Raw genomic sequence first — 27,987 nt, forward strand, 5'->3', positions numbered from 1 at the left:
TTTTATTTTGAAAATCAAACCGAACTGGAGGCACAGCGATCTTTGCATTTCGACAAGTTTGGTGGGAAAAACGGAAAGGGATGAACATCTGAATTACTTTATTGGGAGCACGGTGAGTTTTATAACACACCTGGAAAGCAAGTGTCCATAGCTTTTAAAAGAACACGTAACCAGCGAACAAGCAATAAGGTGGCCGTTGGGGTTTGTACCGTTAGCCACCAGCGCGGGGGAGTCTATTTGCTGGGAAGCAACTGTCACATTCGCCCCATCAGGAAAGTAGCGATCTGCTATTTCAGTAACCGTTCTCATGCAACGTAGACGATTTTATACGTTCTCTATATTAGCAAAAAGTGCCACTGGATATTATTTTGGTAATAGCTCGGTGTTACTTTTAAGCATTGTTGCTTAGATAGCGTTTGCTGCTGTAACGTTAGCGATTCCATAGACTAGTCGGAGTCCGTATAAGCTAGCTAGGTTAACGTTAGCTGGCAAGACAGCGCATAAGCCAACCGCAATACTCGCGGCCTTCAAGCTCACGGCCTCTTCTTGTGTCACGGTCAAAGCAGAGGTAACTGTACTGACCAGCTTGATAGCCAGTATATAGTAGCTTGCCAAATAAATATTAAATGAAGTATGACGGTGATGGTTTTGACGACACATACGCGTCAGGTTCAATCGGACTCAAATGTTACTATTAACGTTACGGCTAGCTAACACAACCATAATGGTAGCATTGGTTAGCTAGTATAGGGAGTTGGTAGATCTTGACCACGGGTATGTAGCTTGGTAGGGATGTGAAAATAACATGAATCTCCAGAGAGTGACATGTAGCTTGTAAGTGACCGTTTGGACCGTTTGTAGCAGTGTAAATAATAGTTAGTTACATGTTAAACAGGTTGGCTAACGTCAACTTCGGCTGCTTAACTAACGTTAACTAGCGTTGTGGTAACTCTGTCTTAAGTAGTAAATATGTTGTCCTCCTTGCCAGGAGTTCAGTCCCCGTATTGCGACATTTGCTTTTAATCTATAAACTAAGGTTAAGATGTCTAGTAACATTATCTGAGTCCCGTTAACATTCCGCAATGTGCCGATGGCTTGCGGATAACATCAGCTACGTTAGCTTGCTCTTTGTTTCAATAGGTGATTTAAGCTAACTACTTCTCCGTCAATTGTTAACTTACAAATTGTTGGCTAGCAGCAAAGTTGCACATAATACCCATAATGCGCTTGTATATCAATTGGCAAAGTTACGATAACTGTAATGTTATTTGAGACGGATAAGTTGGTTAGCTGGGTTAGCTACTATGCTTTGAATCTGTGCGCCAGGTGTTGGGGTTAAGTCGAGGCCTAGTACAAGCTACTGGCAACGGAAGTGTGTCTAACTTTACAACATGTGCGTGAAAATATGGCACTGGACTCTATGATTCATAGTGATTGTAATTTGTGGACGTTTATGCGGATAAATGGTCGGAAGATATATGCAGAATGTCTTTCAGTGCGCCTCTGGGTCAGTCATGCAAGTAGGCCTCAAAGCCTGTCATAGTATTTTGTCTTGTCAAGGGCTAATATTTACTGTCAGCATTAAAGTAACACTCATTTGCACCATATTTTGCACAATTCACCACAAATTCCTTCCTTTATCTAATTTGCCACTGTATTGCACAACCTGTTCTGATTTCAACCATATTGACCATCTTTGTTTTCTTATTATTGCAGATGCTGAACTTGATTTTAAACTGAAGGACTCTACCTAGCTACAGGAGCCACTAACAACAAAGCTCATTTGGAAGCCTATATTTTTCACACCTTTTGGGGGGGGGGAGCAGAAGTAACCTATCACTGAAGTGACTAAAGGGGAATAATGGTGATTTTGCGCCGGGCTCGGCCGCCTGCTTCCGCCCCAACCAGCAATGAATCTTGACTCGCTCTCGCTGGCTTTGTCTCAAATCAGCTACCTGGTGGACAATTTAACGAAGAAAAACTACCGAGCCAGCCAGCAGGAAATACAGCATGTAAGTAGCAATACTGACGTCCAGTACATTATTCACACTAATCCACAAAGATCTCATAGTTTGCGAATAGTGTATTAAAATATCTTCTTGTGACACACACTTGTGACGTTTTCCCTGTCTACTTTCAGATTGTGAATCGTCACGGTCCTGAGGCAGACAGGCATCTACTACGCTGTCTCTTCTCCCATGTGGATTTCAGTGGCGATGGTAAAAGCAGTGGCAAGGACTTCCATCAGGTAATTTTTGATTAGAAAGATCCTTGGGAATCCTTGGGAAATTTCCAATAGAAGATTTGGGTTTGAAGTCTAACTGCATGATTAAAATTTTTCCATAACCGGGAAAAGGCATTTCAGGAACCAGCATTTGGGAATTTAGCCAATGAAGGTACCAGAGTAGTATAAACCAGGGCACTTTGCAACATTAAGTGGCCTTTGAAGCAAACAAACACATCTCTAGTTTCATTATGTTTTGTTGGTTTTTGCATTCATTCTTTAATCATTAGCGACGGTTGTAGTAAACTTGGCCCACTGTGCCTGGAAGCCAGTCAGCAATTTCATAAACCAATACAGCTGTATATTTCTAGTATCTTATTAGAATTGGTTTGATGGGCAATCTTGATGATTATGTTTCCCCTCTATGTTCGGCTTTCAGCAACTTGCAGGTGAAGATATTGACATTTGTCTGTCCCAGCTTTTTATCCAATCAACTTTTCATACTGTAGATTTGGCATGGACACTGCATTTCAGGAAATTCTACGCTCAAACAAGTAGTTAGTTAAAGCTGGCCAGCTTCAGCAAAGCCAAACTATTTTCCCAAAATACCCTCCCAGCCATAGATGTTAATGAAAATGCAGCTTCATATGAATGGCATACCATCAGACATTGGATTTTCTTGATTGATGAGTAGAAAAGTGAATCAGAACTGCTTGTTGTTTCTTCCCTGGTGGTTCTTGTTCGTGACTTACTGTCCTATTTTGTTCTTCACCTGCCTCTCTTCTCTTTACTCTCTTCCTCTCCCCGGTACCTTTTGCTTTTCAACTTGCCCAAGACACAGTTTCTGATCCAGGAGTGTGTGTCGCTGATCTCAAAGCCAAACTTTATCTCTACTTTGTGCTACGCCATTGACAATCCCCTGCACTACCAGAAGGTAAGGGGGCAATTGCCCTATATCAGTTTTTCAACACTAACAATTTTGAAGTTTTGTAAGAAATGTTTACTCTTCCTGTTTGCATTTACTTGAAAGCATTAGCTTTCAAGTAAATGCTTTTGGGGCATCTTGGTAGGACATGAAGAGCAACAGGTTGAAAATGCAACACTCTTCACATTACACCATGTTGAAACCGACACCGTATGTTTAAAGTATCACGTCCCTTGCAGGAAATCACTTTTCTCCACACATTGTTTTTGGCAGTGTTATGTTCCATCCTCGTAAAGCTAAGGCAGACTATAACAGAGAGTCACTGCCACAATAGTGCTGCCTAGATCAAACCCTAAGACACAAAATATCTCTCTAGAATTTGGTTAGTTAACCCAGTTTGCCAGTGGAGACTTAAATACAAACTGCATTGAGCATTACTAGAGTTGTTTCTCCTTGGTTCAAGATTTGCCAAAATCTAGCCTAATCTAAGTTTCTCAAGCAATACTTAAGAAACGGTACCAAACAATATTTTTCTCTTTACCAGTGTTTTCCATAGGTGCCATCTGCTGGCCGGATGGCAGCACATTACTTTTTTCGGTGTTAATTTTTGTTTTTTAATATGGGCATTTCCCCAACAATCTGATTGCTGTATTGGTTTGTTGTGCTGTTGTTTAACCTTGTAGTCGCATATCAGACAGACGTATCTTCGCCTTCATTTCACTTCGTTTTAGCACTGCGCCTGTGGAGGAGTTTGTCATTTAGAGTAACTTGACATGTTTGTTGTTTGTCAGATGTGTAAAATTGCTCAGCACTTGGATGTAAGATGAACATGAGTACAGTGCCTCCCACGGAATTGAAAATTTCCCCTACTTGCCAGTTTGATTAGATGTGACACACTGTACTTGATTTGCAAGGACAATTCATCGATAACCTGTGACCACAGTGAAAGGTGTTGTTCACCCGACACACAGGTTGTTAACAGGTTATTTGTGTGTATGTTTTTTTTACAAAATGGTCCTGATGTGATAATATAAAAGTCATAACAAAAGTACATTGAATGTATGCATTTTTAGTGATAGTAGTTGTAAAGTGTTGTTTCACTAAAAACTAAATGCCAGTGTTCAATGCACAACACAACGCATAGCCTAATTAATCTGAAAAGTAAACCACACAGGTAAATGTGTATTTTAAATGGAATCAATGTGTCAAAATGCATGAGAAGACACCATTCAAGAGCTTGTCCATCCAGCCTACAAGCCACTATGTGAAAGATATAAAAATTTCAGTAGTCTAGCAAATTAACTGATGTTTTTAATGCAGTCCATGCAAGCAGTGCTGAATCAAATATTAGTTGTTGGATCAATATTGCGTCAGATGAGAGCCCACATGCGAGTGACCTGCTTGCATATGTTTGAGTTGGACATTGCCATAGATAAACAATCAAATCAAGATGTGGTATATAAGGAAAATATCCTACTTCCGTTGCATATTGTAGAGTACATATTTCATTACATTCAATAGGCAGTATATCTGAATGGCCAATGTGTTCATTGATGTGTGAAAAGCAGTCACTGTATCATTGTTTACTATTGTGTAAACGGGGGCAATCTGACCACCTCCAAAATCATTCTGGCTCAAACCCTGCTATAAAGTGCTCGTCAGTTTGTTCATGGTCAGCTTTGATTCTGCTAAGCTTTGTAAATCCAGCAGCGTGGAGCTAGTCTACGTCACTGTTGCTTGCTGCACAATGTGAGACTCGAGCTTGATAGAGCAATTCTGGGTTGAGTGACATTATACCACTCAAAGCAAGCTTATGACAAGCCCATTTTAATTGGAACTGGCCCTCAGTTTACAAATCAAGCTGTTACTCATTTGGACACCTGTTTGGCTAAAGACATTTTTGTAGGTGTGTATGAGTAAAAAAAAAAGAGAGAATTCACATTTCTTCAACATTGAAATAATATTGGTTCTAAATTGTCTTTCAGAGTTTGAAGCCATCGGCCCACCTATTTACTCAGCTGAGTAAAGTTCTTAAGCTCAGCAAGGTCCAAGAGGTAAGCCGGCTCTACAATGGGCTTCATATAGTAATTATTATTAAGCATGTGGTTATTCTAAAGATGATCTGTCTGAAATGTGAGAACATGTCACAATGTCACCAATCATTTATTTCCCAGGTGATATTTGGCCTTGCTTTGCTCAACTCCAGCAACGCAGACCTTCGAGGTTTTGGTAAGTAAATCAAGTAGAGTGTAACGTATTTTGAAGGAGTTGTACAAATAACCAAAAGGTGCAGGAAATTTTAGGTGCATCACATGATGTGTCATCATAGAAATAACTAATGCAATATAAGTGTTTTATGGCATTAAACAAGTGGCCGTAGTCCGTTGTGGAGAACATTGCGTTTAGGCACTTGGGCAGTGTTCTAGAACCACGCTATGAATTACCAAGCAGACCTTGTTTCAGCACAAATGTGTTGTCCAAGCTGTACAGTGATGTAAAGGCTGAAGTAACTGATAACATATTGAATGTTGAATTGGCATATTGTTATAGCCCTATTGATCACCTCATGCTTTTTAATATAGGCTTTCAAAAGTGCTTTATTTATAGATCTAAGACTATGCTTCTGTACTGTGATTAAAAGCTCTGCAACATAAGCAGGTGCCAAAGCTATTTATTGCTTTAAAAGTAATCAATTGAATATTAAAATTGATAGAATTCAACTGGAAGGCATAGATATAACTGGAAGATACTTCTGAAATGATGTAAACCAGACTGAAGAACTCCTTGGACTTGATTCTCGTAATTCAGACCAGCAGCACAAATGACTATGTAAATTCTAGCAGCCAGTTTGACAGCAGTTTCTGGGTCGCCAACATAAATCAGGAATTTTAAAGGTTGCATTTGGTATGCCAAATACCATAATCAGATTTATCATTAAGTGGAAGGGTTTGACACATTCAACATCCAAAGATTGCCAGGCCAACATTAAGGGTAGCAAGGGAACTTGTATCATTGGGTTTTACAGGCAAATGCAGCTGTGTATTGGCAGCATAGTGCTATAAAGAAACATGTCAGCGAATTCTATAACGAAGTGGGAGCATAAAGGGAACAAAATAACACCTATGATTGAACCTTGAAGTAATCTACAGATAAAATGTGCTGAGGAAGACCGTCTCTACAGTCTATATACTGTATACTACAGTCTCTGTAGTATATGTAAAACGGAAACTAGATTAGAATGTTTCAAGTAAATCATATTTGCTCATGTAATCAATTAACTCTTTATCAACAGATTTAGCACTTGAGACTTTAGTCTATAATTATTGAGAACGGGAGATGTGTGGTTCTACACTAGGCTTTCAAGAGACTGCACAGCAATGTGTTTGAAATGTGGTGGAACAGAGCCAAGCCAGTTGAAAATTCTCATTTCTTGTTCTGAGACTGCATCAAGAACTGAAATTCAACAACCACTTCTACAAGCAAGTTCATTTGCATACTGCTCAATACATCAATACATGATTTATATAAAAGGATATTCTCAAGTGCTGTAAGCTGCGATGAAGTTTGATAGCGCACAGACATAGAGGAGTGGAGTGTCTGCCTGAATGACCTGATTTGCCTCTTGATGACCACAGCACTTTGGTGATAGCAACGTGGGGGGAAAAACAAAATGGAAAACTGGGACAGAACAATTTTTGACATTGGCTCATCAACAACAGCACAGTACAAAGAAACTAGCAGAAAAACAAGTGTGCGTTTTCCTCATTGCTTGTTTTTGCTCTCTTTCTCAGCGGCACAGTTCATCAAGCAGAAGCTCCCGGACCTCCTGCGGTCGTACGTGGACGCGGATCTCGGAGGAAACCAGGAAGGTGGCTTCCAAGACATTGCCATAGAGGTCCTGCACCTGCTCCTCTCCCATCTACTGTTTGGCCAGAAGGGAGCCAGTGGTGTAGGGCAAGAGCAGATTGACGCTTTCCTCAAGACACTGTGCAGAGGTAAGGGAGATTAACTCAATATCGTGGTGGCCATGTGGGGCAGAATCATGAAGCAAAATCGGTACCTTCTGTCAAAAAAATAAGGTGTTTTAAAATAGTCTGTGGGTAGAATTGTCAAAAGGTTGCAGTGCCATATTTGTTCATTTAAGTGTGTGTTGTATTTCAGATTTCCCTCAGGAGCGCTGCCCTGTGGTGCTCGCACCACTGCTGTACCCTGAAAAACGGGACATTCTCATGGACAGGATCCTGCCAGACTCGGGAGAGTTAGCTAAGACCATGATGGAGAGTTCTCTTGCAGAATTCATGCAAGAAGTTGGCTATGGCTTCTGTGCTAGGTGAATTTATTCATTTTTTAAAAATCATTTATTTCAGTGAACCTAATTGTAGATATAATTTCATACCTTGGTCTATTGGTCTAATTTGTCATTTTGAAAAGTGAAATTGGACAGTTAACATGTTTTGCCAGTAACACAAGCACATTTTTTTTTGCAATAAAAATATCATCATAATATACTAAACCTTAAAGCCAAAACCAAGGTATGTACCAAATAGTGTATATTAACAAATGTATGTGATCAGATTTGGTGTGTGAATGTTCAAGTTGGGGTTAGCCAACACTAACTGATCTGTGTCCTTGTCTCTTTCCCAGTCTTGATGAGTGCAGAAACATAATCATTCAGTATGGGGTGAGAGAGGTGACTGCCAGCCAGGTAGCCAGGGTCCTGGGCATGATGGCTCGTACCCACTCTGGCCTGGCTGATGGCATCCCACTACAGGTAAGCTGCTAATGTGCTCCAAAAGACATGGACTGCCTGAACTTTTTGACACAATATCACATCCTGAGGGTTTTTTCCTGGCTTAAATTAGGTTTTTGGCAGTGTCCCTGTTGTGAGGACTAGATGGCGTTTTATGCTGATTAGTATCTTAGTGGCATTTGCCACTACCAATTTCAAGGTGTTTATAAGTTTTGATCGAAGATTCGAAGAATCAAAGACCATTTTAATTCCAATTGAATGAAACCAATTTTGCCACTGAAATGGGGGAAAAAAAACAAGTAAAAACTTTGCTTAGTGCTAGTTTCAGGCTCACCACCTGTTCTGTCTTTGAAGCTGACCAATATAACGGCCTAAAGTATCAAATCCAAGTATATCGATTGTACTTTCACAATTTCCCATAATTCCCAACATCTAGGCTAAGCAGGTGACAACACACAAACGGCAAAAATCTAAAGGATCCACTGCAACCTGCTTAGGCCTATCCATGATTTTAGTCTCAGAGGGGGTGAATATTTAAGTGCGTGGCATCCACATTACATGAACTGATTTTATTTTTTGTGTGTTTTTTTTCCTGCAGTCCATCTCTGCTCCAGGAAGCGGTATCTGGAGTGATGGTAAGGACAAAAGCGATGGCTCGCAAGCACACACCTGGAATGTTGAGGTTCTCATCGACGTTGTCAAAGAAGTGGTGAGTCAGTCATCTTTTTATTTAGAATAGTTATCTGAAATCTGCACTAGCGTTTTCCTTAATCGTGGATCTTTGTAGCAATGTCATTTTATTTAAAAAATGAAAATGTCCCTTGTCACCAAGGCACAAAAGTTCCATACAGTGTAATCTGTCAACTTAATATGACGGCCCAATAAACCAAAAGTGTTAAGCTTTTCAGAAATGTAATAAAAAACATCCAGTGTGCATGGTGTTGCTTGTGGTGGTGGTAATTTTGCACCCTCTGTGCATCCCAGTCAAAACCTAGAACATCAACCTCACCATGCGGCAGAGCCCACAGCGTGTCTGCAGACACCTTGCAAACATTTGCAAGCATTGCTACAGCTGGTTAGCACGATGCACACTTGGATTCAAATTTTTGGCCATTGTCCGTGCATTAGATATCCACCATTTTTCCATAACACCCTGCAACGTTACCTGTTGGAAATTATATGCCAATACATGAGTTAATATATGGTCCGTCTGATCTCCGCCAGCCTCATGTTAGGCGTGACAACAATTTTTGCCTCAGCTTATTCTCAAAAGCTAGTCACATTTCCACTGGTCTGACTGCTTTTTCTTTGTCTGTACCCTAGAATCCAAATCTGAACTTCAAAGAGGTGACATACGAGTTGGACCACCCTGGCTTTATGATCCGGGACAGTAAAGGCCTGCAGATAGTGGTATACGGCATCCAGAGGGGGCTGGGCATGGAGGTGTTCCCTGTTGACCTCATCTATCGGCCATGGAAACACGCCGAAGGACAGGTAACTCGCCAAAATCTGTGTTTAATTAAGTGTTTAATTGTAGTGGCAAACTCGGATGAGGGGAAGTTTTGCTACTGCCTTTGTTGTTCAAAAATAACAACTGAGATTAACTGCAATATCAAGTAGGACGTGATTTCTATATCTGGACACATAATGCAGTGTAAATTGAGGTTATTGATCTTTATGGCATTTGCTGCAATGGTGCTTGGCTGCAAATCACTCTTCTCTAAATGTCTCATTGCTGTCTTTCTTTCTTCAGTTGTCCTTCATCCAGCACTCCCTGATGAGCCCAGAAGTGTTTTGCTTTGCTGATTACCCTTGCCACACAGTGGCCATTGACATCCTCAAGGCCCCACCAGAGGATGACAACAGGGAAATCGCCACCTGGTACGGAACACTTAATTTGGCCACAGTGTAGTAGCATTTGGCATGGGGCAGGTGCTCGTTTCTCCCCCTAGATATCACTTCATTCTGATGGGCTTACTAGACATGTCAAACAATGACTAAGGCTCGTGTCTCTAAACCCCTTCACAGGAAAAGCCTGGACCTGGTGGAGAGCCTACTTCGGTTGTCTGAGGTGGGCCAGTATGAGCAGGTGAAGCAGCTGTTCAGCTTCCCCATCAAGCACTGCCCTGACATGTTGGTGCTGGCGTTGCTGCAGATCTCCACCTCCTGGCACACACTGCGCCACGAGCTCATCTCTACCCTCATGCCCATCTTCCTGGGCAACCACCCAAACTCCGCCATCATCCTGCACTACGCCTGGCATGGACAGGTAGGTGGCAGAATCAATATCTTGTTGATATTGCTTGTTGGAGTGTGGCAACGAATTCTGCTGCAGAGATGTTTTTATAGTCATGAGGGTTATTTCTCTCAGCCCATCTATTCTGAGCTTGCTATTCACCTGTATTCTGTGTAGTCTCTGAAACCTGGTGGTTGTGTTTTTAGGGCCAGTCTCCTTCCATTCGCCAGCTCATCATGCACTCGATGGCTGAGTGGTACATGAGAGGGGAGCAGTACGACCAGGCCAAGCTGTCGCGCATCCTGGATGTGGCCCAGGACTTGAAGGTTTGTGGCAATGGACCAAATATTTATTGTGATGCCAAGACAACTCTGAACTTTTTACCTAAGCTAAAAGAAAAAAATGTGGAAGATTCTATTGCACTGAATGTGTTCTACCGCTAGTTGAGGTGTATGTAATAACTTTTTTTAGGGACAATGTTCTCTTAAAACTCCAAACAAGAAGCTATATATATATTCTAGGTATATTCATAGAGTCTTGAGTATGACTTTTCAAACCATGAAAATGAGCTTTGTACAATTTGTGATTGTAATATAAAATACAGGACATTTTCAAGGTTTACTAGCATTATACAATCAATAACTGTGTAGAATTTTTAATGGCAACATCACATTTGTGGTATTACCCAGATACCTTAATAATCTAGGGTTGTGCCTTGTTGACAAGTGGTTCAACTTACTGAAGCAGTTGATACGCCACTGCTTGGTAGTACAGGTTAATGGAGAATGAGTTGTTCTGAGATGGTTATTGTTGTTTGGCTCAAATCCTATTTTGTTTGGCTAAGTAAGATTCGTTTTAGGAACCAGATCCATGGACATTGTTTATCAATATACCTCGATAATGATAGAGCCAAGGCTATAACCAGGTTATTCCTATTGCAATCATTATGACTTTAAGGGGGGCTTGCAAATTAATGAGGTTCATGCTAATTTAAAAAATGCATGGTCGGTCAATGAGAAAATGAACCCTTTTTGCTGTTTCCAAAAGTGTATCCTTTTACACAACAATAAGGATTTGAATTGTTTGATATTCCTCCTTGTAACTTTTTTGCATAAGTCGGCGGGAGGCTGAGAAGTTGATGAATGTAATGAATGGAGAAAAGTGATAGTTTTCAAAAGCAGTGTTCTATAATATTCTCCCACTTGGTAATAAGGATTGTGGTGGGTTGCCAACTAGGACTAAAGGCAGCATATTGAATATTAATACTCACATTTTTGCTGTACCCGAACTCTGAAATGCAGGCATCAAATCACGATGGTCACTAAGCCATTGTTTGTTTGTTCTCCAGTCTCTATCGATGCTGCTGAATGGTACTCCGTTTGCCTTTGTTATTGACCTTGCTGCACTTGCCTCTCGCCGTGAATACCTCAAACTTGACAAATGGCTGACTGACAAAATCAGAGAGCATGGGGTGAGTCCTCAAATTGATGTTGGTACAGAGATTTATTTCCAGAAAGTATTCTGAAAGGATCAATAATGGTTAATACTAGTTTTCTCAAGTATGCCGTTAAATATATTTTGGGCATTGTAATGTTCAGTGTTCCCTGAGAGAATCTTTTTTCATAGTCTATAATATGTACTTTGTTTCTGTGTGTCAGGAACCCTTTATCCAGGCGTGCGTGACGTTCCTGAAGAGGCGCTGCCCATCCATTATGGGGGGTTTGGCCCCAGACAAGGACCAGCCCAAAAGCGCCCAGCTGCCCCCAGAGACCTTGGCCACCATGCTGGCCTGCCTGCAGTCCTGCGCTGGGTGAGACACTATCTATCCCAGAGCTGTAATGACTGGAACAGTCCTATTGTGCATTATTGGTTTGTCTGGTACTCTTAAATGACGTTTGCAGACTGTTTGAATAAAAGTTTGTCCATGTTGCTCAGTGTTTGTAGTATTGGACAGCACCAAGTTGCTTCTAAGACTGAAAAACTGCCTTGTTAAATTTGATTGGAATGGAGTTTCTTACCACTGTTGCACTATGGTTATTCACAGATATTTCTTGCCTTTACTGAACATTCAGTTTTTTATTTTTACTAGAAAATATACTTTTTTTTTTTTTCCAGGAGTGTGACCCAGGAGCTGTCAGAGACAATCCTGACCATGGTTGCCAACTGCAGCAATGTGATGAACAAAGCCCGGCAGCCGCCACCAGGGGTGATGCCGAAGGGACGCGCTCCCAGCACCAGCAGCCTTGATGCCATCTCCCCTGTTCAGGTATCGGTGTTTTATCTCCACATAAAGGGCAAAATCCTGCCTCTGCACACCTATTAACTTGGGTAAAAAAAATAGCAGCAGTTATGTGGAATCTGCAACCAATGCTCTTTATCCAGGTGAACTTTTTGGCTTTGCATAAATCAAGCTGGAGCTGATGCAACTTTCCAGTAAATGCATTTTGTCATTTTTGGTTTTCAAGATGCTGTCCCAAGCCTCAGGAAAAATATCAGTCTCCAATTTTGGACTTGTATTTATTGCAGTTGATGGCGGATATTGGTCCCCACTGAATTTAATTCCATTTCCGCCTCTTTCTCTCTCTGACTCGCTTTCTCCCTCCTCCAGATGGACCCTCTGTCGGCCATGGGTTCCCTTAACCTGGGAGGCACGGCCACCTCCCATACTCAGAGCATGCAGGGTTTCCCCTCTTCACTGAGCTCGGCTTTCAGTAACCCTCAGTCCCCAGCCAAGGCCTTTCCGCCTCTCTCCAACCCCAACCCCAGCACACCATTTGGGGGCATTGGCAGCCTCTCCTCGCAGCTCCCTGGTATGGACTCTGGTACTACGCTTTTTGATTATTTTCTACCAAATACATCACAATACTGTAGTATCACAGCCGTTTGACTTCATTTTTTTTTTTCAGTTTTACCTTGAGAAATGAGAATGGAATCACCTAAAACTGGTTTTTACAGAATTGTTTTTTTCCTATTTTTGATCTTTGCCCATTTTGTTTATGCATTTTCTTGTCTTATTCTTTTCAATCTTGTTTTTGTTTTGTTTCTTACCTTTTTAAACTCATCTTTGGAAAGTGCCATGCAAATGCTGTTTTCATAGTATAAAAATTACTTGTTTAAGAAACAATTTAATAAATGCTTGATGTTTCTTGTGTTGCTTCCAGGTCCTCTGGGTTCAGGCATTGGCTCTGGTATTGGTTCTGGTCTTGGAATGCCAGCGGTGAGCAACGACCCATTTGGCACCAGGAAGATGAGCACACCAGGCCTGAACCCACCCACCTTTCAGCAGAGTAAGATGAAGGCCTGTAAGTGGTGGTGGTGGTGTGACTGAGAGCCCAGCCCTGCGCTGCTCAACACTGTATTTCCTCTACATTGATCATGATTGATTTCTCATTTGCAAATTTTTATTTGATTTCTTATGCACCCTAGGGTGCCACACCAATATGGCTTACAAGACACTTCTCACTAGTGTCTGTCCATGTCTGAAATTGCATACAACCTAGAACGTTTTTATGTTCTGAATCTTGGAGGAAATACAGGTCAGTCTTCCATACTTTGTCTGCTTCTGCTGACAGCCCCACTTTAGTGTCCTAAGTGTACTTATAGCATCAACAAGAGGACTAACCTGACTTGATCAGTTGGAATCCTTTTGATGCCAAGTGTGTTGCTTTGAGATTGTACCCATGCTTTTCATAAATGGGTTAATTGGTTTTCGTATCCATGCTTCATCAGTGTTGGCTCAAAACATTCAAGTGGATAATGGGACTTTTCAAACGTTTTGAAAAAAATCTCTCTTTTAGCTGACCTCTCTCAGGTGTGGCCCGAGGCAAACCAGCACTTTAGTAAGGAGATAGACGACGAAGCAAACAGCTACTTCCAGCGCATCTACAACCACCCACCTCACCCAACCATGTCTGTGGATGAGGTATGTAGCTACATGCCTCACTTGTGTTAAAGCTGCTGTAGGTAATTTTGGGAGGAAAGGGATCAATCAAATTTTTTATGTTTTTTATTTTAATACTTCTAAATAGATGTTAATTCATGAAAGTTATCTACTGCAGCTTTAAGCAAAAACCCAAACTTCTGGATCAGACCACTATATGCTTTCAGGATGCTTTCATTCTTTGCCTGTGTTGATGATCATTCTATTCCTTAAACTCAATAATGTTTTTGCACTTCTAACTCAGTCACTCATCTCCCTCAAACAATGTCCTCCTGCTGTTTGTAGGTACTGGAGATGCTGCAGAGGTTCAAGGACTCAACCATCAAGCGGGAGCGAGAGGTGTTCAATTGCATGCTGCGGAACCTGTTTGAGGAGTATCGCTTCTTCCCCCAGTACCCGGACAAGGAGCTGCACATCACCGCCTGCCTGTTTGGGGGCATCATCGAGAAGGGCCTCGTCACATACATGGCCCTGGGCCTGGCCCTCCGATATGTTCTTGAAGCTTTACGGAAACCTTATGGATCCAAAATGTATTACTTTGGCATCGCTGCTCTAGATAGGTTCAAAAACAGGTATGGGAATTTTTTTTAAATGAATATCAATTTTACATTAATGGTATGTCCGACAGGCTAACTGATATCTCTCCCTATAGACTGAAGGACTATCCCCAGTATTGTCAACACCTGGCCTCAATTGGCCACTTCTTGCAATTCCCCCACCATTTACAAGAGGTAAACAGGTTTCCCTAATTTCCTACATTCTTAATTCTTTGTTCTCTCTATTCATCATTCTTGCAATCTTACTCTGTCCCGGCCATGGCCTCAGGCAGAGAATCCTACTCCTAGATAAATAAGTCTCTCGCTCTGCACTTCCCATATCCTGTGCGTGCAGTATATCGAGTATGGCCAGCAGTCACGGGACCCTCCGGTGAAGATGCAGGGTTCCATCACCACCCCTGGAAGCCTGGCCCTGGCACAGGTCCAGGCCCAGGCCCAGTCCCAGCAACCTGGTGGACCCAAAGCCCCCCAGCCGGGTCAGCCCAGCACCCTGGTCACCACCACTACTACTACAACCACAGTAGCCAAAACCACCACCATCACAAGACCCACGCCCAGCAGCTTCAAGAAGGATGTGCCTGTGAGTATGGCAGTTTGTGAAAGACCAAGCACCCTAAGTTATCCCTTGTCACTTTATCACATTTGTCACCTCAAGATTTAATTTAATTGATGGCAAGGGTATTTGGATAGTATGAAAGTCCTCTCCAAACAGTATACCAAAAAAACATGCTTACCTTTGGTTTGTCTTTTGAAAGTAGGTTTTTCTCCGCAAGTAGAAATTTGTCTGTTACCATTTGAAATGCTCCCTACACCTGTTAAAGGGATAACTGTCCTGCTCTTGCCTGCAGCCCTCCATAAACACTACCAACATTGACACCTTGCTAGTGGCCACAGACCAAACAGAGAGGATTGTAGAGCCTCCAGAGAATGTCCAGGAGAAGATCGCCTTCATTTTCAACAACCTTTCTCAGTCCAACATGACACAGAAGGTAAAGGGAATCTGATAAGATTGGGCTGCATCTCATGCTCCTTCGCAGTCTAAGAACCCGTGAAATTAAAACTCTATATTTTCTGCTGTAAGGTTGAGGAGCTGAAAGAGACGGTGAAGGAGGAGTTCATGCCCTGGGTGTCTCAATACCTGGTGATGAAGCGTGTCAGCATTGAGCCCAACTTCCACAGTCTCTACTCCAACTTCCTGGACACACTCAAGAACCCTGAGTTTGTCAAGATGGTCCTCAACGAGACCTATCGGAACATTAAGGTAAAACATTTTCTTGATTACATGGTAACTTGAGGGCTTCCCCCCCCCCCTTTTCTTTTTCACTGTCTACTATGAATATCTGTTTAACTGAGGATTCTTATGCAATTTTCACTGCATATTTTGATCAAATTAAGCACTTTTATCTGTAATTGTTTGATGATGGGCTAATACTATGCAGTATGAATGAATGTTAGTTGGGTGGTCCTTGGATTGGATTCAGTACTTGTGGGATAGAAAACTGGTAGGATGGAAAACCAGCAGTATTCTGGCTCCTGAGGACCAGGATTGAGAACCACAGATGTAGACGATGATCTATGCTTTGCATATAAAGCTTGCCAGTAGGGCTGGACAGTATGGACAAAATTAATATCGCAATAATCCTAAGAAATGATTTTGATATTGATTTTATTTATAGCAATATCTGTTAATGTATGCAATATCACGTTAAATACTCAAATTGATGTTCATCACATTGAACTGCATGGTAATATGAAGTATGATCAAACTCCCATTTTCTGTCACTGTTACTCTCAAAAGACCTAAGTTGGAGAAGTGAATTGTAGCTGGTACTAGATGAAAGCATAGCAAACAACACTGGTAAAATCCTCTGTCCCTCTTTCAGTAGTTTTCAATAACCAGCATTGCTTCATAAATGAATGATGTGCAATAGAGAGAAAAAAATGGTTCTGTTGGTTCATTTCAAATATTGCTTGGCATATTATTCCAGTTATCAGCATGAATGAAACATCTTTGACCAATCAGGTTGAAGTAGCCTTTGTATGTTTGAAGCTACATATTTGTCCCAGCAAGCCTCATCTTACACAAGCGTCACCACCCTCACCCCCCTGCTCCAAACCCCCACCCCTTCTCCCTTTTTTCCAGGTTCTATTGACCTCAGACAAGGCGGCTGCCAATTTCTCTGATCGCTCCCTGCTGAAGAACCTGGGCCACTGGCTGGGCATGATCACACTGGCCAAAAACAAGCCTATCCTTTACACGGTAAGAATTTGCAACAACTTCATAGACATCTTTTTAACACTACATTTGAAATGTGTGTTTTGTGGAAGAGCCTGTAAATCAATTAGTTCCATCATTTTCTCTTTCCCAGGACCTGGAAGTGAAGTCTCTCCTGCTGGAAGCCTATGTGAAAGGCCAGCAGGAACTGCTGTATGTAGTTCCCTTCGTGGCCAAAGTCCTGGAGTCCAGTCTACGGAGTATGGTGAGTAACATAGGTCAACACCACACCACACTTGAGTACCAGCCAGTATAAAATTTCATACTTGGGTTCAAAATATCCTGGTGAACAGTTGTCAATTTATTTATCAAAATTAGTTGAGCAACTTTAATTATACTGAAAAATTATGTCTCTTGGCTGGCATCATTGGAATTTTTTTTTTTTTTTTTAAATAAACCACAATATAATGAAACCAACCTATATCAGCCCTATACCACACCTGATTCCACAAGCTGGTGACCTTTTGACTAGGCTTATAATGGCTCATAATGAAGTCTTAAATCACATGTCTGCAAACTGGTTTTAAAATTGTGCAGCTCAGTTATGTTTTCTACCAAAACATTGACAAAACATTTAAATGTAATAAATAATGTCCTATTTGTCCTGTTTGTAGATCTTCAGGCCCCAGAACCCGTGGACCATGGCGATCATGAATGTTCTCGCTGAGCTGCATCAGGAACATGACCTCAAGGTAATGGTTTCCCCTTCTTTACAGCAAGCAAGTGGCTATGCCAGTGCTATCCTTGAAAAATTTGCTAATGGTAAACTTTCAAACATTTTATCCAAGTGTGCTGATGAATGTGATGCTCGGTCCAGTTGGGTGCTAGTGCTCTCTGGTATTCAGACTGCCAATATATAAACTCATTTGGCCATTACCACTTCAGCCCAAGGTGATTCCATTTCTTGGTGTACAAAGCACAAAACGTATTCCTCCACTGTCCAGAACCTTGTAGGGCCTCTGAACAAAGGCTAGTTACCAGCTAAGGTAGCTGGTAGAATAGGTACTAGCCAGCCACTATCAAAATAATTGGCTTGTGACTAGTGTTGATATGTACAGTCCGTTGATATATCCTCTTGGTCATTGCAGCTGAACTTGAAGTTTGAGATTGAAGTTCTGTGTAAGAACTTGTCTCTGGACATCAATGATCTGAAGCCAGGAAATCTGCTGAAGGACAAGGACAAGCTGAAGAGTCTGGAGGAGCAGCTGTCGGCACCAAAGAAGGAGGCAAAGCCTCCGGAGGAGATGCTCCCTATTGTCACCACAGGTGGGTTCTCTACCTTGCTTGGGCAAATTCCTGCCCTTGTACGTTGCATATATTTAAATATGAAAGTTTTAATTGTTTGAGCTGAGTACATTTATTTTAGTTAGGATTTGCATCTGTGTTTTATTCATTTTTAATTTCTGCTTGTTTGCTGCTCATGGTGCCATGCTGTTCTGCTTCCCCTTCTGGATTTTAATCAAAATAGCGTTTTGTAACCAACAGGAGACTTTCTTCCATTTGCAGCTGCCCCCTCCACCCCTGCAGCAACCACCACCACCTGCACAACAACTGGGCCCCCAACCCCACAGTTCAGTTACCACGACATCAATGTGTATGCTCTGGCAGGTCTGGCCCCACACATCAATATCAATATCAACGTAAGTATCAGGTCCCTGCAAACCACTGGCTGAGGCGCTTTTTATGATAACAATACCCGCATTGAATGATGGGCAGTGAAATACAGCAAATTCACACAATTGAAACCCCCAGTCCTCTGGTCTTAAGCACTACAGTGTCTCCAGTCCAAAATGCACAGGACTAAAAGTCATTGGATGGATATTTGGAGTTAGCTGCTAATTTCCTCTCCTCTTTCCTCCCTGTTCTCTTACTCTCTCTTCCCCCTCACCACCCTCCCTCTATTATAAAACATTCCCTTCCACTCTTCACCCTGTACTCACTCTCATTTTCTGCTCCTTTCTTGTTGTCTTCCTCTCCTGCTTCCTTTGTCTTTCCTCCTCGTAGATCCCCCTGCTACAAGCTCATCCCCAGTTGAAGCAGTGTGTACGGCAGTCAGTGGAGCGGGCAGTCCAGGAGCTGGTGCATCCTGTGGTTGATCGCTCCATCAAAATTGCCATGACGACCTGTGAGCAGATCGTCAGGAAGGACTTTGCCCTGGACTCGGAGGAGTCCCGCATGCGTGTGGCTGCCCACCACATGATGAGGAACCTGACCGCTGGCATGGCCATGATCACCTGCCGTGAGCCACTGCTCATGAGCATTGCCACCAACCTTAAGAACAGCTTCGCTGCTGCACTTAGGGTATGGTTAACACTTACATGGGGGTGTATTTCCTTAAACGCTTATGTTCTTTGGGTTAAAGAAAATGCACAGAATAGGGACAGCACTGAAACTGAATAGGGAGTTATTTTTAGAAATAATTACAGATTCATAGGTAATTTTAGATTAATAGAAGATTAATATCTTTTGATGTAACTCTCAACAGTTGTCTCCATATAGCATGCTATTTTAACCTCCTTCCCTACCCGTTTCTTTCAAATAGCTTGTTCTTTCCCTCCATCTCTAACTTCCTCTGTTGATTCCCCCAGGCACCGACCCCCCAGCAGAGGGAGATGATGGAGGAGGCCGCAGCCAGAATCGCTCAGGACAACTGTGAACTGGCTTGCTGCTTCATCCAGAAAACGGCTGTGGAGAAGGCTGGCCCTGAAATGGACAAGAGACTAGCCACGGTGAGACTTTGAATAGGCTGACTAGCTTAACAGCCCTAAGCTTAAACATGTGTTTTAGATATGTTAAGTAGAGGTTCCCCGATAACAATTGTTCAGAACCAATTCTAGTGCCAACTACTTTATTATGTAGATCGGCAGATGCGAGTACTGATCCGAGTACCACCCAATTAACATTCATTCATGCTGCATAGTATTGGCCTATAAAAAAACAATTACATGATTATATATATTTTTGACCATCTGAAACACACATATTGTCACTATACTATGCCACCTATATTGCCCAATTTATACTGATAATACTGCTGCCTCTCTGAAATCCGTCGTAGGGAGGGAAAACTTCTTTCCCTAAGTAGGCTAACTCATCGAGGTAAACGGCAAAGGACCCCAGTCCATGTCTTGCTCTTCTCTCACTCTGTGTGCATTTAGTTACACAGTGGGGAAGAGAGGGAAGGACTACGTCTCAAGCTGTTTGTCTCCTGGTCTGTGCATCGCAAAATGACAGTAGCACAGCCAGCTTTATATAATGTGATGTCAATTTGACAAATTTAAGATTAAAATTAAAGAACATTTTAAAAAATCCTCCTGGGAGGGCCCCCCCAGGTAAAACCTCTGTATGGTAAACTATAGAACAGCTATGGAATCTGCCTTAGTTTCCTTGCCAGAATATTTTTTGTTTTTTTAATACCTTCTTAAAAGAGAAAGTGTGTCTGGGTTTGTTTTGTGACCAGCAGAGTCGAAAGAGAGTGTCAGGGTTTTCCTTGCATTTTAAAATGACAAGCAGCCAGGTACTTTTTCTGCCCAAATGTAATGATTGTATCTTCTTGCAGGAGTTTGAGCTGAGGAAGCACGCACGCCAGGAGGGACGTCGTTACTGTGACCCTGTGGTGCTGACCTACCAGGCTGAACGTATGCCTGAGCAGATCAGACTCAAGGTAGGACCGTTGTTGCCTACCATCAGCATTACTTGCACCAGAGCTACTAGCTTCTAATAATCATACCACCAACTAGATTTGCTACTAGAGAAATGTTAAATGACTTGTAGAAAGTCATGAGAGCAAACCTGGGCAGTGTAAATTCTCAGTGGCTGAGCTCAGGATCTAGTGATACCATCCTTACCTTCACCTTCGTGTAGTGCATTATTTCCTGAGGGAAGCCTGCTGGACAGCACACAGAAATACACTACTAGAGTGAATGACCCTGCTGCGACTCCTGACAAATGAAGGAATGTTGCTTGAGACCTTGTGCAGACTGTGGATGCTGCCTCTGTATTTAACTGTGTGCATGTGTGTTGTAGGTGGGAGGAGTGGACCCCAAACAACTGGCTGTCTATGAGGAGTTTGCTAGGAACGTTCCAGGCTTCCTACCCAGCAATGACCTCTCTCAACCCACTGGCTTCCTGGCTCAACCCATGAAGGTGAGTTTCTTCTTGTCGCCCCAAAAATCCAAAACTCTGCACCACTAACTACAGAGAAAAGAAGGGATCAAACACTTCTTCGCATTCAACCTAATCTCCCCTAGTCTGTTTTTTTTTTTCTTCAAGAGCAGCAAGTGTGTGTCATACTTATAGTAGTGTATAGCACAACAGACCTTAATTCCATCTCTCCTTTCTTCGGTTAACAGCAACAGGCATGGGCCACTGATGATGTGGCCCAGATCTATGATAAGTGCATGGCGGACTTGGAACAGCACCTTCATGCCATCCCTCCGGCCCTCGCCATGAACCCCCAGACCCAGGCTCTGCGCAGTCTGCTAGAGGCCGTGGTCTTGGCCAGGAACTCCAGGGATGGCATCGCTGCACTGGGCCTTCTGCAGAAGGTAGGACAATTACTACCCATATAATAGTCTTGTGTAGCCATACCTTCAAGTCTTGAGTGCTCCAACCACTGACCCTAACCTGGGCAGACTCGTGTTACTAAGTCTTCCTCTCAATTTTCCAGGCGGTGGAGGGTCTTCTGGATGCTACTAGCGGGGCTGATGCTGACCTGCTGCTGCGCTACAGGGAGTGCCACCTGCTGGTGCTTAAAGCCCTGCAGGATGGACGTGCCTATGGACCCCAGTGGTGCAACAAGCAGATCACTAGGTGAGACTTTTTTAACTAACCATGTTGCTGTCTGGAGCTGAAACCCAGTCTTCATAACTTTTCAAACATTAGGATATATTTTATATATTTTAAATTTGATTTCAGGGATATTGGAAAGGAGGGAAACATTCCCCCTAGTGGTACATGATATAAGGTTACTCCAATTACATGATATTCAGCAATAATCCTGGCTGTTTGCTTGAAGAAAACACACGGTAAATGCATCAAGGTGAATGGAGAATTTCTGACAGCTTGCCACATGTCTAACCTGTCTCCTGTGTTATTCTGTTTGTAGATGTCTGATTGAGTGCCGCGATGAGTACAAGTACAATGTAGAGGCAGTGGAGCTGCTGATCAGAAACCACCTGGTGAACATGCAGCAGTACGACCTGCACCTTGCACAGGTACACAGTTAAACACCTTCACTTGAAGAATCGTTTACTCAGTGTACTTTGTTTCATTTATGTAGCATACCAGACCCTCTTATATTAGTTGATATGTGCCATAGCCTCTTGTTTGTAAAAGTGTTGGTCAGAACCCACAATGAGCTGTGTGCCTATTGCTGGTGGGTCTTTGCATGACAATAGTATGTTGTAATCAAAGGATTGTCAAAGGATGGATTGGAGAATCAGTTTCTTATTTGTGTCGCTGGGATGGAAAGTTTAAGTGCTGCTACAGGCTAACCTGTATCTATTTCCTTCCAGTCTATGGAGAATGGGCTGCACTACATGGCAGTTGCATTTGCCATGCAGTTGGTGAAGCTGTTGCTGGTGGATGAGCGCAGTGTCAGCCACATCACCGAGGCTGACCTCTTCCACACAATTGAGACCCTAATGAGGACCAGCGCACACTCCAGAGCCAACGCGCCTGAGGGGTAACTGAGATGCAATTTTAGTTTTATAGAAAAATGTTTTTCATTAGTTGACACTTTTATCCATTAAAGTAAAATCAAGCACTTCATAAATAATTGCTGGCAGTGGATGGACTAGATATGATTCAGATATTGGGCGCAATTTGAGTCATCATTAACATTAATATCCTAATTCATTTTTCTTTGATAGCAGCAACAATTTTAAATTGATCTCACTTTTTGTAAATGGTGAATCTTTTAGAGCAAAACTATTAAACAAAACTGTGCTGTTCTGAATGATGTTCTCTGACCTTAAACGTCTCTCTTTCCTTCTCTTTCTCCTCCCCCCAGTCTTCCCCAGCTGATGGATGTTGTTCGCTCCAACTATGAGGCCATGATTGATCGAGCACATGGCGGGCCCAACTTCATGATGCACTCTGGGATCTCACAGGCATCAGAATATGACGACCCACCGGGCCTGAGGGAGAAGGCGGAGTACCTGCTGAGGGAATGGGTCAACCTTTACCACTCTGCAGCTGCTGGCAGGGACAGCACCAAGGCCTTCTCTGCCTTTGTTGGACAGGTAAATGGATCAAGGTCATTTGTTTATCCACATAGTCGAAACTGCTAATACCTCTTAATGTTCCCAAAGCGCCACCTGTTACTGTCCATTGGAAATATGCATTTGCTGTTATTCAAAGAACATTATCTCTCCCATCCCTCACCTTTTCTCATCTCTCCCTCCTTTTCCCCCAGATGCACCAGCAGGGCATCCTGAAGACGGATGACCTCATCACGCGGTTCTTCCGGCTTTGCACAGAGATGTGCGTGGAGATCAGCTACCGGGCGCAGGCTGAGCAGCAGCACAACCCAGCGGCCAGTGCAGCCATCATCAGGGCCAAGTGCTACCACAACCTGGACGCCTTTGTTAGGCTCATCGCCCTGCTGGTCAAACACTCTGGAGAGGCCACCAACACGGTTACTAAGATCAACCTGCTCAACAAGGTAGAACATTATGGAAATAAAAGTACTGTCTAGCTCTCTGTTTTGGGGTTGCAAGGATTGGACCCTGTCTAGTTTGTCCTGATGTGAGTTCTGTCTGTCTCTAGGTGCTCGGGATTGTAGTCGGGGTGTTGATCCAGGACCATGATGTCCGTCAGACAGAATTCCAACAGCTGCCATACCACCGCATTTTCATCATGCTGCTGCTGGAGCTCAATGCCCCAGAACATGTCCTTGAGACCATCAACTTCCAGACACTCACCGCCTTCTGGTAGGAGACACACACAGACACACACACGCACCTAGATTAACCAAATCTGAAGGTTCTCCCACTACCAGGGAACTGCCTGCGTTGGTTATGTAAAATCACCACATAACTGCCCAGGGATAAAGGGATCAGTCAGGAGAATGGAGGAGGCTATGCTAGTGTTGATAGAAATTGTGTTGTATCAGATGCTAGGCTCTGCATGTGATTGTTGCACCGACTGAAAGGTTTTTCCTCCCTTCAGTAACACCTTCCACATCCTGAGACCCACCAAAGCACCTGGCTTTGTCTACGCCTGGCTGGAGCTCATCTCCCATCGCATCTTCATAGCCAGGATGCTGGCGCACACACCGCAGCAGAAGGTGAGCAAGAACAACAAAACACTTTCTCTGACACACACACACACACACTATCAATACTTTGAGATTGTTCTTGGAGCTACATTGATACACAAAAGTTGCTGCTGTGCCCAGAATTTGTTCTTGAGTCTGGTACTATAGACTGATCTTGTTTCCCCACCCTGCAGGGATGGCCCATGTACGCTCAGCTGCTGATTGACCTCTTCAAGTACCTGGCCCCATTCCTGAGGAATGTAGAGCTCAACAAACCTATGCAAATCCTCTACAAGGTGCACTATTTCTCCTTTTCCTCTGTTTACCTGCAGAACACATGGCTGCCATGTTTCAGTCAAGATTGTCAAAGATGAAATCCATGTGTATTAAAAGTTCTTTAGTCCTCGGTTTACCTTTTTTTTTTTTTTTTTTTAACAACCATGTAATTTTGATATGTTGTGGTATATACTCTGAAATACTGGGGACTGTTTGTTTTAAATTGTATTTTTGATATGCCACCGTAAAGTCCATTAAATGTAATGATTACAAAGCTTACATCTAACCTATTTTCTCCTCCTCTGTCTTTACTGTATTCCTTTCTTCAGGGCACCCTGCGAGTGCTCCTGGTCCTGCTGCACGACTTCCCAGAGTTCCTGTGTGATTACCACTACGGCTTCTGTGATGTTATCCCGCCCAACTGCATCCAGCTCCGCAACCTCATCCTCAGTGCCTTTCCACGCAACATGAGGCTCCCAGACCCCTTCACGCCCAACCTCAAGGTAGAGACACACACACACACACATCAATGGCTGATCACACACTGTGTGACAAGTGCTCTGAAGTTTGGATTTGCTTTGGGAGATCAAATTAACATTTCTTAATGCAGTATCTGCATTAAGGGAGGCGACGCATCAAACATCAAGCACAGTGTAATGAGAACATTGTAAATAGCTGACAAAGTGTTTTACAGCTGCTGTTAATTGCTGTTTATTGCTGAAAGATAGCATTTATCTTTTTTGTTATTACATTTGGTTTTTCCATTTAAGTATTGTGTGAAATTGTTTTACAGTGCAAGTTATGTAGTTAATAATTGGCTAACCAAATGTGAAATGGCTTACCTAGCTAGCTAAATTTAAATGGCATATAGATAAGTTTAGATACATATTATATTACATTTAGTGTTGCTGTGGCTTAGTATAGCAGTGGACATCAGCTGTTGGTGTTTGACATGGCTGGTACAATTTTTTGACTTTTTTTGACATTTGAGTCTGATGGATTTCTCTCCTCCATCCACACCCCTGCTGCAGGTGGACATGCTGAGTGAGATTAACATCGCTCCCCGGATCCTCACCAACTTCACTGGGGTCATGCCGTCCCAGTTCAAGAAGGATCTGGACTCCTACCTGAAGACTCGCTCACCGGTCACTTTCCTCTCTGAACTGCGCAGCAACCTGCAGGTATTGGCAGGGTCGCAGCAAAGCTTGATTTGGACAACACTCGGCACTGAGATCTGCCATCTACTAAACAGAATCTATCAAATCCCTGCATTAACCTCTCCTATCTATCTTCCCGTCCCAGGTGTCCAATGAGCCGGGAAACCGCTACAACATCCAGCTGATCAATGCTCTAGTGTTGTATGTGGGTACACAGGCAATCGCTCACATCCACAACAAGGGCAGCACCCCCTCCATGAGCACCATCACCCACTCTGCACACATGGACATCTTCCAGAACCTGGCCGTGGACCTGGACACAGAGGGTAAGACGGAAAGCACCACTTTTGGATGTTTGGGTTTATCATTTTCGACATGGTTGCTAGTTACCTCCTTGGTCTCTTCTGTTTAACCGACCTCACAGCTTCGGTGATACCGAATAACTGGTCCCTTTTGGACAGAGCTGTATGCCCTTCAGTCTATTTTTGGGTCTAACCTAGACACCTGATTTTACACATATTTCAACGTTCAAAATCTGCAGTTGCATCTGTATTTAGATAACTATTTGAAAATTAGAGCACACTGTTAATCAGGTTGTTGGTTAAATTTTTTTTCAGGGCGTTACCTGTTCTTGAACGCGATAGCCAATCAGCTACGCTACCCCAACAGCCACACCCACTACTTCAGCTGCACCATGCTCTATCTGTTTGCTGAGGCCAACACTGAGGCCATCCAGGAGCAGATCACCAGGTGAGACTGAAGTTTTCTGAAGTTATTCAGAGACTGTTGGCTGAGCTCAGTGCTCTCTCTGTGTGTGTGTGTGTTGGCCAAAAGTGTGTTTGGACTGGGTGGGATAAAAGTATTTTAGTAGGATCACTTTTGTCATGTTGAAGCTAATAAATCCAGCCTTTGACAACCTTGCCTGTTGAAAACCAGTTTTAATGTTTCAGTCCACTCGATGTTGTGCTGTTGACTAAAGCAGTCTCTCTCTCTGCAGGGTTCTGTTGGAGAGGCTGATAGTGAACAGGCCCCACCCCTGGGGGCTCCTCATCACCTTCATTGAGCTAATCAAGAATCCTGCCTTCAAGTTCTGGAGCCACGACTTTGTGCACTGTGCCCCCGAGATTGAAAAGTAGGTTTTCTGTTCTTCAACTCGCTGTCCCTTAATGCTCGTCATTCGTACACCACTGCATGGTTACAATGATGTATATCAAATATTGAAATGAATTGCTAAACATTTTATTTGGACATGTCTTATGTCCTTCCAGAGGTTAAAACGTTTTACTCAACATCGATGTCTCCTGTGGTATCAGCGTGTTAACTGTTCTGTCCCTCTCCTCCTTCTGCGTATTCTACCTGCATCTCTGCTCCTCTCGTCTCAGGCTGTTCCAGTCGGTAGCGCAGTGCTGCATGGGACAGAAGCAGGCCCAGCAGGTGATGGAAGGCACTGGTGCCAGCTAGCCTGTGTCCCGACCAGCCTGGAGCCTATGGGAGAGATGCCGCGGCCTTGACCCACCCCACACACACACACCTCCTCCTTTACTGTTGGCACTGGACAAACTGGCAGCGACGCTCATTCTAAATGTGGATAAAAAGGACTACTGCTCACGGATCTAAAGAGTTTGATTTTTGTTTTTTTTTCTCCCCTTTGGGGCTGAATTGAGATGGAGAGAATGGATTGGGACATGCTGTTTAATATAATTTTTTTGATGCTTTGATGTAAATATTGAGGAAAAAAAAAGGGAGAGCGGGAGAGTAGAAAAGTGGAGAACGATGAACGTGTCCAATAAAATGTAACATGACATGTAAAGACATCTAAACATATTTTCACTCACTACCAAAGTCCTTGGTTTGCTTCCCTTCCCACAAGATCTAGGTTTTTTTTTTTTGCATTTTTCTGACTTTTTTTTTTGCTTTCAGAAGCTGAATGGTAGAGGATTGAAGAAAAAAAAAGCTGCCTGCTACTTTCATTTGATTCCTTTTTTTTCCCCAAGTGGGACAGGAAAGTGTAGTTTAGTCTCCTGGGTGGGGTGGGGGGGTCTACTCCTGGTGTGTGTGGGGTGTGGTGGTGGAGACAATTGCTGATGGTATGTCCATTTGAAACTGGCTCTGAAAGCTTCTCCCTGGCACTTGTAAAATTGTGGAAAGTGAGGATGGTGAAATCGTATCTTGACAATTTGTACAAAGATCCAAATTGAAGAACAACAAAAGAAGGACCAATACAGCCCATTTTGTAAGGATTTTGAATGTTTTGTAAATGTATTGGTCCGTGTGTTGTATTTTGTAGTCCTTTCTAGTTGCCTTTAGTTCTTGCTACTTAACTGCAGTATGCATACATACAGGAAATAAAGCATTCAAACTGAACTGCATTTGTGTTTATTTAGGA

At 42.9% G+C, this 27,987-nt stretch overlaps 1 protein-coding gene across 9 annotated transcripts; it reads left to right on the top strand.

Annotated features, from left to right (window-relative positions):
- cnot1 (CCR4-NOT transcription complex, subunit 1) lies at positions 1 to 27,965 on the top strand. 9 transcript variants are annotated; one of them, XM_078283329.1, is made up of 49 exons: positions 1 to 112; positions 1,717 to 2,012; positions 2,141 to 2,248; positions 3,060 to 3,158; positions 5,135 to 5,203; positions 5,324 to 5,378; positions 6,941 to 7,144; positions 7,311 to 7,479; positions 7,794 to 7,920; positions 8,498 to 8,608; positions 9,223 to 9,393; positions 9,653 to 9,780; positions 9,928 to 10,168; positions 10,342 to 10,461; positions 11,484 to 11,606; positions 11,794 to 11,945; positions 12,251 to 12,401; positions 12,744 to 12,957; positions 13,297 to 13,422; positions 13,933 to 14,057; positions 14,361 to 14,647; positions 14,728 to 14,806; positions 14,967 to 15,212; positions 15,481 to 15,621; positions 15,714 to 15,893; positions 16,776 to 16,892; positions 17,002 to 17,112; positions 17,522 to 17,599; positions 17,996 to 18,173; positions 18,393 to 18,547; positions 18,912 to 19,208; positions 19,496 to 19,636; positions 20,467 to 20,571; positions 20,934 to 21,053; positions 21,260 to 21,454; positions 21,577 to 21,719; positions 22,015 to 22,123; positions 22,424 to 22,593; positions 22,921 to 23,152; positions 23,326 to 23,574; positions 23,679 to 23,842; positions 24,081 to 24,198; positions 24,363 to 24,464; positions 24,774 to 24,947; positions 25,476 to 25,625; positions 25,747 to 25,927; positions 26,219 to 26,351; positions 26,599 to 26,733; positions 26,984 to 27,965. In XM_078283329.1, the coding sequence occupies exons 2-49, from the start codon at positions 1,911 to 1,913 to the stop codon at positions 27,060 to 27,062; spliced, it is 7,164 nt and encodes a 2,387-aa protein (XP_078139455.1). In that variant the 5' UTR covers positions 1 to 112; positions 1,717 to 1,910; the 3' UTR covers positions 27,063 to 27,965. The 9 variants fall into 9 exon arrangements, with proteins under 9 accessions (XP_078139455.1, XP_078139458.1, XP_071758354.1 ...); XM_078283332.1 differs by having other exon boundaries at positions 18,414 to 18,547; XM_071902253.2 differs by having other exon boundaries at positions 14,728 to 14,805; positions 14,957 to 15,212.
- Positions 27,966 to 27,987: the final 22 nt, after the last annotated feature.

The sequence above is a fragment of the Centroberyx gerrardi genome, chromosome 4 (assembly GCF_048128805.1).
Source record: "Centroberyx gerrardi isolate f3 chromosome 4, fCenGer3.hap1.cur.20231027, whole genome shotgun sequence".
NCBI classification, from domain to species: Eukaryota; Metazoa; Chordata; class Actinopteri; order Beryciformes; family Berycidae; genus Centroberyx; species Centroberyx gerrardi.

Excerpts from the sequence above, each read along its gene's own strand:
- cnot1 (XM_071902253.2), top strand. The coding sequence starts at position 1,911 with ATGAATCTTGACTCGCTCTCGCTGGCTTTGTCTCAAATCAGCTACCTG. Across the intron at positions 13,423-13,932 it reads CCCACCCACCTTTCAGCAGA|CTGACCTCTCTCAGGTGTGG; the intron begins GTAAGATGAAGG and ends TCTCTCTTTTAG. Across the intron at positions 24,199-24,362 it reads CGCACACACCGCAGCAGAAG|GGATGGCCCATGTACGCTCA; the intron begins GTGAGCAAGAAC and ends CCCACCCTGCAG.